The 13,328-nt window shown below is 30.9% G+C and overlaps 3 protein-coding genes across 3 annotated transcripts in view; 1 reads left to right on the plus strand and 2 right to left on the minus strand.

Moving 5' to 3' along the window:
* Window positions 1-2,880, plus strand: part of LOC102590064 (acylpyruvase FAHD1, mitochondrial) — an 8,280-nt gene extending 5,400 nt beyond the window's left edge. Inside the window, exons 3-7 of the mRNA XM_006342761.2 lie at window positions 1,309-1,361; window positions 1,503-1,565; window positions 1,691-1,741; window positions 1,817-1,934; window positions 2,522-2,880. Of these exons, the coding sequence (XP_006342823.1) occupies window positions 1,309-1,361; window positions 1,503-1,565; window positions 1,691-1,741; window positions 1,817-1,934; window positions 2,522-2,631 (395 nt within the window). The 3' untranslated portion in view covers window positions 2,632-2,880. The remainder of the gene's footprint in view (window positions 1-1,308; window positions 1,362-1,502; window positions 1,566-1,690; window positions 1,742-1,816; window positions 1,935-2,521) is intronic.
* Window positions 2,881-3,291: 411 nt separating this feature from the next.
* On the minus strand, window positions 3,292-4,666 carry LOC102590378 (bifunctional epoxide hydrolase 2-like). The gene is made up of 3 exons (XM_006342762.2): window positions 4,069-4,666; window positions 3,733-3,965; window positions 3,292-3,648 (listed from the first exon to the last, which is right to left on the minus strand). Exons 1-3 carry the CDS (start codon window positions 4,540-4,542, stop codon window positions 3,378-3,380), a joined length of 978 nt encoding a protein of 325 aa, XP_006342824.1. The 5' UTR covers window positions 4,543-4,666; the 3' UTR covers window positions 3,292-3,377.
* Window positions 4,667-5,378: 712 nt separating this feature from the next.
* On the minus strand, window positions 5,379-8,164 carry LOC102590723 (bifunctional epoxide hydrolase 2-like). Its single transcript, XM_006342763.2, has 3 exons — window positions 7,626-8,164; window positions 5,880-6,118; window positions 5,379-5,781 (listed from the first exon to the last, which is right to left on the minus strand). The coding sequence occupies exons 1-3, from the start codon at window positions 8,103-8,105 to the stop codon at window positions 5,496-5,498; spliced, it is 1,005 nt and encodes a 334-aa protein (XP_006342825.1). The 5' UTR covers window positions 8,106-8,164; the 3' UTR covers window positions 5,379-5,495.
* Window positions 8,165-13,328: the final 5,164 nt, after the last annotated feature.

Raw genomic sequence — 13,328 nt, forward strand, 5'->3', positions numbered from 1 at the left:
CTCCCTATAATTGGCTGTAATATTCTCCAAGTGTATGCTAGGAGATGTCCTCTGTTGGAATGCCTTTGCAGCGAGCTGAGAGTTTTTGTATATAGTGGTCTAAGAGTTCAACTAGCTACTACTTTGGTTGGTGGTAGTTGAGTAAAAAATGGAGTCCTATCTTAGAAGTGGGAAAGTAGCTCCTTTATTTATGCAATAGTTGCTGAGCCATGTCTTAGAGAATGAGAGAGTAGCTCTTTACCTAGTGATCAGACAGTTATTTTTTTTTATTTCATCTTAAATGATCGTATTGCCCATCCAAGTATGATCATGTATAGAAGATTGTATCACATGTTACAAGAACGATTGTATGGCCTGTCCAGGGACGAGCGTATAGTCTGTACAGGGACAACTGATTGATCCGTCCAGGGGACAAGCGCATTGGCCATTTAAGTAAGTACGTGTCTAAGTGACATTGTGGACAATTTAGGAACTATTGCTCAACCATGGTATCGCTAATACAATAAATTAGATACCAGCGTCGAGTCATTAGGCAGAGTAAGGTCGTTAGGGGATGCCCAAGTAAGCCCATGGCAGGCACGTGCTATTTTTGAATACTATAATGACAGGCTACAATATATGATTTTCGAGGCTCAAGTTGCACGAAGTAGATTATTGGGCAGCAAGGCTTTGATTGAAATAGATTAGAAGTAATTAATCTGGATTCAATTTTGTTTGCTTGCTTATTTCCTGTTTCTGTTTGGAGAATTTTCACATTCCACCCCATGACACAGAATGTTGCAGAACATTGGCTGCTTTTGAGAGTTTTTTTTGTCTCTATTTGAGCACAAAATCAAGTTGAGGCTTGCCATGACATTTGTGATTGTTGTGAACATCAGCCAAGCTGTGTGGGTAGCACAACCACTTCTTGGGCAATAGATTTAAGACCTCACTGAATTCCACCTGAACAATTTTGGGTTGCTGGTCCCTGGCTTAGGTAAATACTGGGTGTCTATCTGGCCAAGGTTCACTTGTCTGCTTTCAACTTTAATCTACTTTTTTGCTGGAAATAAGTTTATTTAGAGTTATTCAAGTAGCTTATTAAGCTATGTCGATCGATTTTGTGGGATACCCTTTTTGTTTTAAAAAATGGAAGCAGTGCAACAACAAAACAAGGTTATTTTATTTGGGGATTGTTTTTCCTTCTTTCTGTGTCTCAGTTCTTTAGACAATATTCATCCATTCACTTTTCTTCTGAGCCTGCATTAGATTGTTTGTCCCAATAAATATGTGAACTGTAATCAGGTGGTTGAACATTCTGTGTTTCAGGCTATGCACTTGGTTTGGATATGACTGCGAGGGAGATCCAAGCTACTGCAAAGGTTTGCATTCCTTTACATCATATACTTTGAATACCAATGTCCATTTGTGTTATTTATTTCTGTTCTTCAATTATTACTGTTTGACCTGCATTGTCATTCTCAAGGATGACGATACCAACTTTTACCAATTCAAACTGACAGTCTGCAGGTCTGCCATGGACTGTTGCTAAGGGCCAAGACACATTCACTCCTATCAGCTCGGTTGTAAGAAGTTTTGGCTATGTCATCTGTTGGTTATCATTTTCTCTTTGTTTTTCCCTTAAATTTAGACGGTTTTATATGTCATTGTTGAGATTATTTGATGGTCATCTTTCCTTTTTTTCTTGCAGTTACCACTGTCGACGGTGCCAGATCCCCATGACATAGAATTGTGGCTGAAGGTGATAATTTTTTCTTGTTGCCTGCTTGATGTTGGTCTTCACAACTGCAGCTGATCATGATCTGCTACTCTGCAGGTTGATGGAGAACTTCGGCAAAAAGGCTCAACAAGAGATATGATATTTAAGATCCCATATTTGATTAGCCACATAAGTTCTATCATGACTCTTCTCCAGGGAGATGTTATTTTAACTGGTAAGACGATTCATGTTACTTCTTTGTTCAATTGATAAATAGCCTTCAGCATAAGTTCTTTTTCTTTTTGAATTCTCATTGCAGTTTATTATAATTAAGAAGTCATTGAAACATTTGCAATTGTTAGGTCTGGATTAATAAACTGAGGTCATTAGGCTTCTTCTGCTGTGAGCTTGGTGTTTTCTTGATATATATGTGTCTGATTTTGAGAAGAGGAGCGTGTTTTTGTTGGTCTGCTACGTTATTGGATCTCTCTTGGCTTCCCTCCATTGGCTGTTCTTTAATAATTTACTTAAAGGCTCAATGTTTGTGTATAAATTGAGAAACAAAGGAAACTGATTTGGTTTATACTAATCTTTTTTCTAAAAGAATGCTGCAAGCTGGTTCTGTTAATAACTAATTTGGTAACCCAACCCATTGTTTTCTATATTTTACTGAGCAATTAATTTTGTTACTTATCGAGATCTGTTTCTAAATTTCAGCAAGTTCACCTTGTTTGTTGGGAACATTAAAACGTTCTTGTTCAAGTAATACAATTCTTGTTACAGTTAGTTGATTCAATGTTTCGATTTGCTGAATTTCTGTAGGGACTCCCAAAGGAGTTGGTCCTGTTAAGGTTGGTCAAAAGATTGATGCTGGCATAACAGGCCTCCTGGATGTGCACTTTGATGTTGGAAGACGCCCAGGAGCAAATTAAAACAGCAGTGATTCACTATAAGTTATCTTTTTTTGTTTGTTGTATACTTGAACCACTTGTTTGTGGATATTCTTAATTTTCCCTCCCATGATTACCCAGATATGTTGTACAATAATAAATCCACCAACTTGTATCTTTCAAATAAATTTACAAGTTGAAATAGATGCTTGATTTTTCTTCAGTGATATGCTTATCTGTACCCTTTTTAGGTGAAAAATTCCTTGTGTGAATGCAATCAGATTCTTTTGATTATTGTTATTAGTATCCCACTGGTATTTGTATAAGAGCATCTGGTTTCAGCAGAGCCTAATCAACAATGTTGATTTCTGTGTATTACTTCCCCCCTCAAGTTTAGTGTCTCTGTTTTAGTGTTTATATATATATATATACTCCCTCTGTTTCAATTTTTTTTATATATTTACTTAATGATAAGGGTAAATATTGGAAGAAAATAATAAACTTCTCTTAATTTGCTAAAATGGACAAGTAAAAATGAAAATTTGTTTCAAGTATAAAGGTCAAGTAAATGAAACGGAGGAAGTATACTGTTTCTTTCTATTCCTACCGTTCAAGTTTTGGCAGTAAAGAAAAAGACATTCTGAATGGGAATTGGAAACCAACTTTATTTAGGTTAGGTGATACTATTTGGAAAAAGATACATGGCGTTGATACTAGAATTTATTAAAGCATATGAAATGATTCTTGTACAACTCCATTTTCTGGTTTTGTGTAACTTCAAAGGAATATCAAAGTGCAGAAGTTTCAGAGGAAGAAAAGCTCTGGAAGAAGACATGGATGTGTTCGTTAACTTCATCAGGCTTTTCTTGTTGAAGAAAATGTGCTACCCCTTTCAAGATAACCACATCTTCTAGCAAAGGTACATTTTTCTTTAACCCACCCTTGTTGATATAAAACTTGACTCCTGCTGAATTATAAGTTAGGTCCAAATCTCCCACTATGAACTTAACTGGTACTTCTATTTTTGCCCCCGTCCATGGTGCTGTCAGTTCCCAGTTTCTGCAATTCAAGAATACGACGAATCAATTATGAGGTGAGTAGCTAGTGGTAACTCTATCATAGATAATAAAGGTAGGAACTTACAGATCAAGTGCTCTGTAATAATTCAATCCACCAGTGAAGCCAGTGTGCTCATATTTGGTAGCATAGTAATCAACATCCGTTTCAGTGAGCCAAGGGGGCAATATGACTGGAGAGTCGTCAAATGGCTTTCCTTTGGGCAACTTTAATGGTTCAGGGTCTCGGATAGTCAGCATCTTCTCCAATACCGTCTTGGTTCCTATTTGAGCAAACTCTTCTTCTATTTCTCCTGGCTCCTTCACAATTATATTAGTATGAAAGGTTGATTAACTAGACCATCAATAGCCAAATCGAGTATTCAATTTAGATGGAGAGAAAAAAGAAGAAGATGTTATAAACCTGGAATCTTATAATGTAGTATTCATCTCCATAAATAGCGCGCAGAGCTACAATGGGCCTTATAATGGGGTTTCTTGGGAAGAATGGAACACTCATATTCACAAGGGCCTTGATCTTATCTGGTCTATACAAACACATATCCCAAGCAATCATAGCTCCCCAGTCATGGCCAACTAGAAACACCTTCTGGTCAGGGGCAATGATGTTAAGGAGTTCCACAAGGTCACCAACAACATGGAGGGTGGTGAACTTCGTGAAGTCACCTTTGGGTGCTCCCGTGGTATCTCCGAAACCTCGGAGGTCCGGGGCCACCACACGATAGCCGTGAGCTGCCATGAACGGCATTTGATGGCGCCACGAGTACCATAGTTCCGGGAAGCCATGAAGGAATAGAACTATTGGGCCTTGACCCATTTCTGCAATGTGCATGTTTATCCCATTCACTCGCATTGTCTTGTGTTCAACCTTCTCCATCTCACTCTTTCTGTCCCTCTACTTGAACTTTTTTTTTCTTTAGATGATCATTCTTTAGAGTTGAACTGCTTTAATTTATAAAGTGTATAAAGTTTGTGAAGTGGAGCAAATACAAGATAAGAAAAAGTTGGTATAAATATACTTCCACAAGCAAGAGTTATTGGACTCTTAACTTGTTTCTTAACTCACGCAAGAGGTTCTTGCCCATTTTGCTCATATCGTTAGTTACGTGCTTTTTACAAACTTGTTTTACATTTTATGTCTTCTTTCTTATAAGAAATCTTCAGTTTTACCCAAAAGATCTTCATTTTAACACGTAAGAGACCTGAAAAGATTATTTCTTCTATTCAATTTGTGAATAGCCCGTAGAAGCAGAGGAGGAACCAGGATTAGAAGTTTGGGGGTTCTAAATTTCCTTTAAAAAAAGTGGAAACCATTTACATGCTTTCAATCAATTTTGTTAGAGATTCACAAGTTAATATACATATTATTTATTTAATTTTCTAGTATAATTATAGGATCTATGAAAAAGCTACTGGGTTCGTTCGTACCCACGAACCCCCACCTAGCTCCGCCTCTGCGTAGAAGATGAGCACTTTAATGTTGTTCTTTTCAAATGATGTCTTTCCAACTTTTGTACTACTAAGAAAGTAAGAAGATACTAGTTTGTATTTTCTCCTCTTGTGAGTCATATACTGGTGTCCGTATTACTTGAAAGGAATAATTAGTTACGTTTCCTTTTTCTTTGTGCCTTAATTTATGCATGATTTTTTCTTCATAAAGCACAAGAAACTCCCTGCTTAATATTTTCTCAAGAATTGGAAGAAAAGTGCAAGAAACTCCAACTCCAATAAAGAACAACAAACCGAAGCTCACATCTGGTTAATCAATCACCATTATTTGCACACCAATCAAACAAATTAATAGTAGTACATGGAAAATAATTAAGTGATCTAGAGAATAGCACAGATGTTGGAGTGATTTTTAGAGGATGAAATTTTGCTAATGTAGTTGTAAATGTGTTCATTAATTTCTTTAGGCTTTTCTTGGTGTATAAAATGTCCAACACCTTGTAATACCACAACATCCTCCAAGAGTGGCACCAGTTTCTTGAAACCTCCTTTGTGTAAATAATCCTTGGCACCAGGAGCATTGTAAGTAATGTCAAGATCACCTACAATGAATTTCACTGGTACTTGTATTTTAGCTCCTGTCCATGCTGCTGTAACCTCCCAATTTCTGCAATATTAATTATTCACAATCCAAATATGAATCTTCTAGACTTCTTCATGTGTTGTGTTTGATAAAATAAAAGTTCAATTAAAGTATGGTGTTACCGGTCTATTGATCGATAATAGTTCAATGCTCCAGTGAAGCCAATTTGTTTATACTTGTTAGCATAGAAATCAATATCTTCATCAGATAACCAACCAGGCAATTCATCAGTAGAAGAAGCATCTTCAAATGGTTTGCCTTTCTTCAAGTAAAGTGGACCTGGGGTTCTATATGTTAGGAATTTCTTCACAACATTCTTGATACCCAGCTCCTCAAATTCACCTTCTATTACTCCAGGTTCCTAATAACAAATATATAAATTAATCCTGTTAATTAATTAATTTACTGTACGTTAAAAAAATGAATGTTCTCGAAAGAGAATCGTTTTTTAAAAAAAGATTTCATACTCTATTCGTAAATCTAAAAAGTGCTCCGTAAATATCATTTCGATAAAGCAAAAACTTCAAGTACAAATGTTCCAGTACTATTACGGAATATGTCTTTTACAAACAACAGTTTCCTTTTTCTTTTCTTTGTTTCACTGCTACACTCAAGTTATATTCCATTTAATTAGTACTACTTTCTCACTCAATTTATGTCTAATATTTTTCGTTTTTTGAGAAGTAATTAAATAACCTAAATTTAGATCAACTTCATATTTTTATAATTAAAATTTTGATATTAAATAACTATAAATTGACATGCTTCTCAATTCTCAAGTAAATATGATTAAAAAATATTTTAAATTGTTCATAAAAATTTATATAATTTGATTCTCAAAAAATGAAAAATGTCACTTTAAATTAGAAGAGTAATATTTAGCAACTTTTCTTTGTCATATAAAAATAGGCGTTTGGCCATAAAAAATATTTGGAGTTCAACTCTGCCAATCTTCAAAAATCATTTTTCACCTTAAAAATAAATAATTTATTTATTTTCAAAATTCATAATAAAACATGGTCAAAGCTTTAAAAAAATTGTAGCTTTCTTTTCTTCCTGCTTTCTGGCATAACTCATGGGGATTAGGGAGTAATGCAAGTGGATTCAAACACGTGAAACTGTGGTTCAAACAGTAAAATAAAAATTGTTTTCATATTATTATACTAACTAATTAGTTATTAACTAATCTAAAAAGTAGTAGACGTTTTTAATAAAGCAAAGCCTAAAGTACAACAGTTCCCTCAGTTTTTTCACTGCTACACTCCAGGTATATACCATCAAGCTAGTAAGTAGTATTTATCCTTTTCTTTGTAATAAACAAATAGGAGTATACCAACAAGGGTTTGTGGTGGAAGGGTTTTGCACTTTCCGGCGTGAATCCGGATTTAGTCAGACTCCAATGTGGGTATCAGACACCGGATGGAAAACCAAAAAAACAAAAAGGAGTAGTAAATTTTCCTCCAATTAATGGCCCTCCATCCAATTTTCCTCAAAATCATGAAATTATGGATCAAATTGTAACAACTTATTAATCGAAACAAAAATACAAATAGATTCAACATATAGCTAACAAAAATATCAATCGCACAATCAGTACTATTCCACTTCAACTTCAAAACTTATTGACATATATATACTTTACTAATATAATGAAGTATATCTCTATTATCAATCTAAAAACATTTTTGTTGGATCAAATAATTAAATCTCTTGCTAGTAAAAATAAATCAACACAATCGGAAATCTTTGAAACAAATCAATCTTACTATGATAAATTTGTTCGATTCATATAACCAATTTAATATAAGATCCAATATCGATACACAATAATTAAGATAAAAATAGATGAAATGAAGGATCGCGCGCACCTGAAATCTAACAACATAGTAGTCATCTCCATAAACCTTACGCAAAGTCTCAAGTGGTTTCTTGACAGGGTTCCTAGGATTAAAAGCCACACTCAAACACACAAATGCCTTAACTTTATCAGGTCTATACAAACACAAAGCCCATGAAACAACAGCACCCCAATCATGTCCCACAACAAACACTTTCTCCTCTTGTGGTGCAATATTATTCAACAGCTCCACTAAGTCACCAACAATATCTAGGGTTGTGAACTTGCTAGGATCATCATTAGGTGCACCCGTGGTGTCTCCGTAGCCGCGTAAATCCGGAGCCACTGCGCGGTAACCTTGTTTAGCCATGAATGACATTTGGTGCCTCCATGAGTACCAGCACTCTGGGAAGCCATGAATGAAGAGGACTATAGGGCCTTCACCTATTTCAACAAAATGCATGTTTATTCCATTAACAGCTACTGTTTTGTGCTCTACTTGACCCTCCATTTAATGTTCTCAAGAAAATATGTTTGTTTTAGTATGAAGAAGAAAGAAGAAGGAGAAAGAGATTTATGTGTATTGTTTGCTTTGTGATTGTTCAAATATATATAGCCTATAAGGCCTACTTTGTGACTCCGCTCCTACTTACTTGTCAAATATTTTCTAACTTGATTTCTTTTTTTACTTGTCATTTTTTGATAAATCACTGAAGAATAATCTTCTTTTTCATATTATTCTCAATTTATTAACATTGAGTTAATGTTTTCGAAAAATATAGTGAGTAAATATGTTTGGAATCCTATCAACTATTAATAGGGCTAAAATGGTAAACTCACTATACCAATCATTATTTTTTTAATAAGTGTGTCAAGTTAAATTTTGACAAGCAAATAGAAACGGAAGAAATATGTGATTAAATTGCATGTTTAAATAATCTTACTCCCCTTTTACATACACTTTGTTTGACACTATTTTCTTATAATTAATTAGTCGGTTATAAATAGACTAGATTCTAAATTCTTAATGAGTTAATTTATTAATAGACTAGTATCAATGTTTATAACTTGTTTTTAATTATAATTTTTAAAAATATTTCTTTTTAAAAATTGTACTCAATTTAGTATCACCACATAAATCGCGACACAAAAAATAGTTTTCATCTGAAACTTCATATTCAGTTAAAATATAAGTATCCTATTAATTGAAATTGGGTGGAGTATATATAATTCTATTGTTTAGTTGCCCATGCAAGCTTTGCTTTTAATGCTTTTGCATGTGAAACAGAAACAAGGCCACTTTGGCGGACTTATTAAATTATTACTTAAAAAGTTACAACCATCTTTAAAACTTAATACATTCTTGTGATTTTTAAAAATAGTTATTTTAAATTATTTTTTATTCTAAAGAAATTAGTAATATTTTTTTCATTTTACCTTTTTACTACCTTCCTTCTATTTTAATGGTCACTTCAGTTCACATTCATTAAGAAAAAACAATAAATATAATATATAGTTTACAAATAAATTACTTTTATTTATTAGATATTCCTTGAGAATGAGTACTATTAAGAAAAAATAGTTTTTTAATAATCTTTTCGCTCACTTTTAATTGTTGTATTCCGTTATACAAGAGTCAATTTGACTAAATTTTGGAGCTTAATTGAATTAGATTAATCCAATATTTTAAATCTGAATTTTATATGTTTAAAAACTATATAAAAAAAGCTATAAGTTATTAATATAATAATAAAAAAATACATCTTAGAATGTTGATCAAAGTAGTTTGACTCACAAGATGTGAAACGTGAAAAATAAAAATGAACAGGGCTTGTAAAAGATTATAATCGGAAATAATTACTAATTTTGTCTTAATTTTTGAAGCTCTAATTTTGGGATAAGGCTTTAGCTAAACAACACAAATAACATGTTTAAAGAAACTCCCCTATTACACGCACTTTGATTGACACTATTTCCTTATTAATTAGTTTGTTATAGAAAAAATGTCATATATTTAAAGCACTTTAACTTTAAACTTTCCGTTTCACTTTTTATAAGTTAGTCTGAAACCTAAATGATGAAAAAGAGAGTCAAATATACCAAAGTAAGGTGTACAAAACTCTATTCAATATTATACCTATAATGTACGATTTCATATAAATAGAGTATATATATAATAAAGAAAATATGTATCTTAAAATGTAAATAGAAACAAAGTAATCATAGTCTCTTTCTAATTAATATATTTTTAAGAAACATGTCAAGAGAAACACAATAAATAATTTTAAAAAGGAGAGAGAACTTTCTAATTGAGTACTTTGAAATAATTGTCTATATTGTTTAGTTAATTTTGCAATCATTATTATCATCTATAAGTTGCCTTCGCTAATATACTCCTTTGTTTAGTTAATTTTACAATCATCTTTCTATTAGTTTTTGCTCTTTTTAAAAAAAAAAAACTATATTAACTATAATGTTTAAGTAAAAATATAAATAAAGTGGGCAGATTCTAGAAGTATATGTATATATAGAAATAAATATTTTTGTTCAAGTTTTTACTTTAGATTCAGTTTCGTTAAAGTCAAAATTAGAATTAAAAAAAAATTGAAATAGTAAGTGAGAACTTTGCCAAAAATAAAAATAAAAAGGAGAAGAGAGATAATCAAACAAAAAAAATGAAAAGGTTGAAAATACCAATTCCGAATCAGCCGCCAGGGTTACTTTTTCTTTTTTCTAATTTCATATACTTTATTTTCTTATTATGAAAATCAATATTAGGAGCAATGTTAAAAATAATATAATTGTGTCATCTATTTAAATACCGAAAGAACGAATTTATATACAGTAAAAAATGTAATCAATTTTAAGGTCTTAAATATATAATAACATTTTAAACATTCAAAAAAGGAAAATATTCAATAGCTAAAAAATTAAATGAAAATTATTTGAGGAAAATAGTAAATAACAATTTTGTCCACTATAGAGATTTTTAATGAATGACAAAAAAATCAATTAACATTTCAAAAACTTTCATGATTTATAGATAAATTATACGACATAAATTAAATTGAATTGCTTTTAATTAAAAAAAACTGAATTGGGAATAATTGTGTTGTCTAATTGCCCATGCAAGTTGTTTGAGTTTTATGCTTTTGTTGATGTAGAGACAGTGATAAGGCCACTTTGGTGGACTAATTAATATTTAATTCTATGGACATATTATTAAATAATATCAGGATGACTTAAAAAGTTAAACCATCTGTTATTATAAATCCAGTCTTTATTAATTAAGATGGAATCAAATATGGGGTATAATTATAAGCTGGCAACAAAAACTCTTGGTACCTTTAAGGGGTCGTTTGGTAGAGTGCATTAGAAAATATAATGCATGCATTAGGTCTGTGTATTAATAGTATTTTGTTTGGTACACTTTTTTATGTCATGTATAACTAATGCAAGCATTAGTTATACACTCTATTGTGTATTAAGTTGTGTATTACTAATACCAAGTAATTCTAGGTATTAGTAATACATAGCATTTTAACACTTGCATTAGATTAAATAATTACAAAACTATTCTCAAAGCCCTTTTAAAATATTTCATAGCATTTTCTCAGAACTCTAGAATCTTTTCATTTTCTTTCTTGTCATATATTTTTATTTTTATAATTATTTGTTTTTCTATGTTTTTAAATTTATTGGTGTCTTAATAGGGTTTTTTTTTTGGATTTGATTTCATTTTATTTAATAAAAGGGTCTGCCCCACTATTCATCCAAAAAAAAAAAAAAAACTACTGTGTTAATAAGGTTCCAAGAACTACAGGCAAGTTGCTAACCCCAAGAACTGATGCAATCGATATGCCAGCTATTGCTCCAACTGAGATTCCTTTGGAGCTTGTAGAAATTTTTAATGGTTGATAAGTTCCATTTTAATAGGCTACCTCTTAAGTATTTTTTTAAGAAATCTAATTTTAATACGGTTTAATTAAAAAAATTACTATTGTGACGATAAATTTGATAAAAAAAAATTATTTGTCAACTTTTCACAAAAATATTTTGACGCAATAGTATAACTATGTAATATTATTTTTGAAAAAAAAAAAGAAAGAAGAAGAGTTAATAATGTTTTAGCAAAGAAATTTTATTTTGATGTTTTAGCAAAGAACTTTTTACAAAGGAAGTGTAAAAATAAATAAAGTGTGAAGGGTATTTTTGTAAACATATATTTTAAATAGAAATTATGCAAGTATTTGTTATTTCTAATACACCAAATCAAACAGTGTATAAGAAATAATGCTTGCATAACTAATACAAGCATTACTATTGCAAGCACTACTAATGCAAGTATTACTATTGCAAGCACTACTAATGCAAGCATTACTAATGCACCCTATTTTGCATTATTCTTATGCACTCTACCAAACGACCCCTTATAGTTTACAGGATACACATGATCATACTTTTTAGGGAAAACTATATTCCCACCATTCCATATTAATCGATCACTTTTCATTTTGCACGATATTTAAAAATTATAAATAAAAAGATGATTTTATTAATTCACTTTTTAAAAAAATTCTTGAAAATTCTACAAACAAATGTGAATATTTTTAAAAAGAATTAATGGCAAGGATAATATAGGAAAAAAATAATTAATGTGTTCTTGATTTAATAAAATGATCAACTAATATGAGATAATTATATTTAGTATAATGATCAATTAATATGAAGCGGAGGGAGTAAAAAATACACCTTAAAATTAAACTATTGCAAAATAGCCTCCTTCCATATTAATTTAAAAATGTCCAGACGGCCAAAAGTATTTATCCCAGATGCCCTTTAGTTTGCACAGAGCCACAGACCAATGCTCCTTTTGTTCTTCTTTTTTATCTTTTCATTTATTGTTTTTGTATTTCAATGTATTATTTTTGTCAAATCATTTATTAATTTTGTCTTATCGTAATTAATTTTGTCCCCTTCTCATTTATTATTTTCATTCTTACTTTTATGTTTTTCTCATTTATTATCTTGTTTATTCATTTTTACTTGTCATATTTGAACTTAACACACTTAATAAATAAAACATATTTTTTAACAAAAACAAAAATAAAATATAAAAATAAAAATATTAACTAACTACTTTTAGGTTAATCAAAAAAATTTTAAAAATAAATAAATTCACTAATTTATTTACAAAATTACTCATTCATTAGTGATACTATGTTGCTATATGATATGTTGTGATGATATCATTGAGAAATGAATTAGTTGTACATGAATGAAGGTAGGAAACCTTAATGATACTATAGCATTATATGAATATATTGTTATGATATCATAACATTATGATATCATAATATATGAATATATTGTTATGATATCATAATATATGGATATATTGTTATGATATCATTAAGGAATGGGCAGCTTTATAAATAAATGAACGAAGGAAACCTTAGTGCTACCCATGGGCGGCTCTACAACTTTGAAAAAAAAGCAATTGCCTTAGGCCCCAAAATTTGAAGGGCCTCATTTTAAAAAAAATAAATAGGTTATAGGTTATAAGTTTTTTTTTAAAAAATACCGAGTATTACTTGTAGAAAATAAAAACATTTCATAAAAAAGTAAAGAAGTAATAGAAGTTCGACAAATTATGAATATTATATCTCAAGAAATATTAAATAATTGGCTATAATAAACTTTATAAAAAATATATATTCGAATTTAAGACCTC

This window comes from Solanum tuberosum, unplaced genomic scaffold (assembly GCF_000226075.1).
Source record: "Solanum tuberosum cultivar DM 1-3 516 R44 unplaced genomic scaffold, SolTub_3.0 scf00035, whole genome shotgun sequence".
In the NCBI taxonomy this organism is placed as follows: domain Eukaryota; kingdom Viridiplantae; phylum Streptophyta; class Magnoliopsida; order Solanales; family Solanaceae; genus Solanum; species Solanum tuberosum.

Bases quoted from the DNA above. Each gene is read 5' to 3' on its own strand.
- LOC102590378 (XM_006342762.2), bottom strand. From the start codon at position 4,542: ATGGAGAAGGTTGAACACAAGACAATGCGAGTGAATGGGATAAACATG. The intron at 3,966-4,068 runs GTTTATAACATC...ATAATTGTGAAG, and splicing joins ACTACATTATAAGATTCCAG to GAGCCAGGAGAAATAGAAGA. The intron at 3,649-3,732 runs GTAAGTTCCTAC...CTTGAATTGCAG, and splicing joins TATTACAGAGCACTTGATCT to AAACTGGGAACTGACAGCAC.
- LOC102590723 (XM_006342763.2), bottom strand. From the start codon at position 8,105: ATGGAGGGTCAAGTAGAGCACAAAACAGTAGCTGTTAATGGAATAAAC. The intron at 6,119-7,625 runs GTGCGCGCGATC...ATTTGTTATTAG, and splicing joins ACTATGTTGTTAGATTTCAG to GAACCTGGAGTAATAGAAGG. The intron at 5,782-5,879 runs GTAACACCATAC...TTAATATTGCAG, and splicing joins TATTATCGATCAATAGACCG to AAATTGGGAGGTTACAGCAG.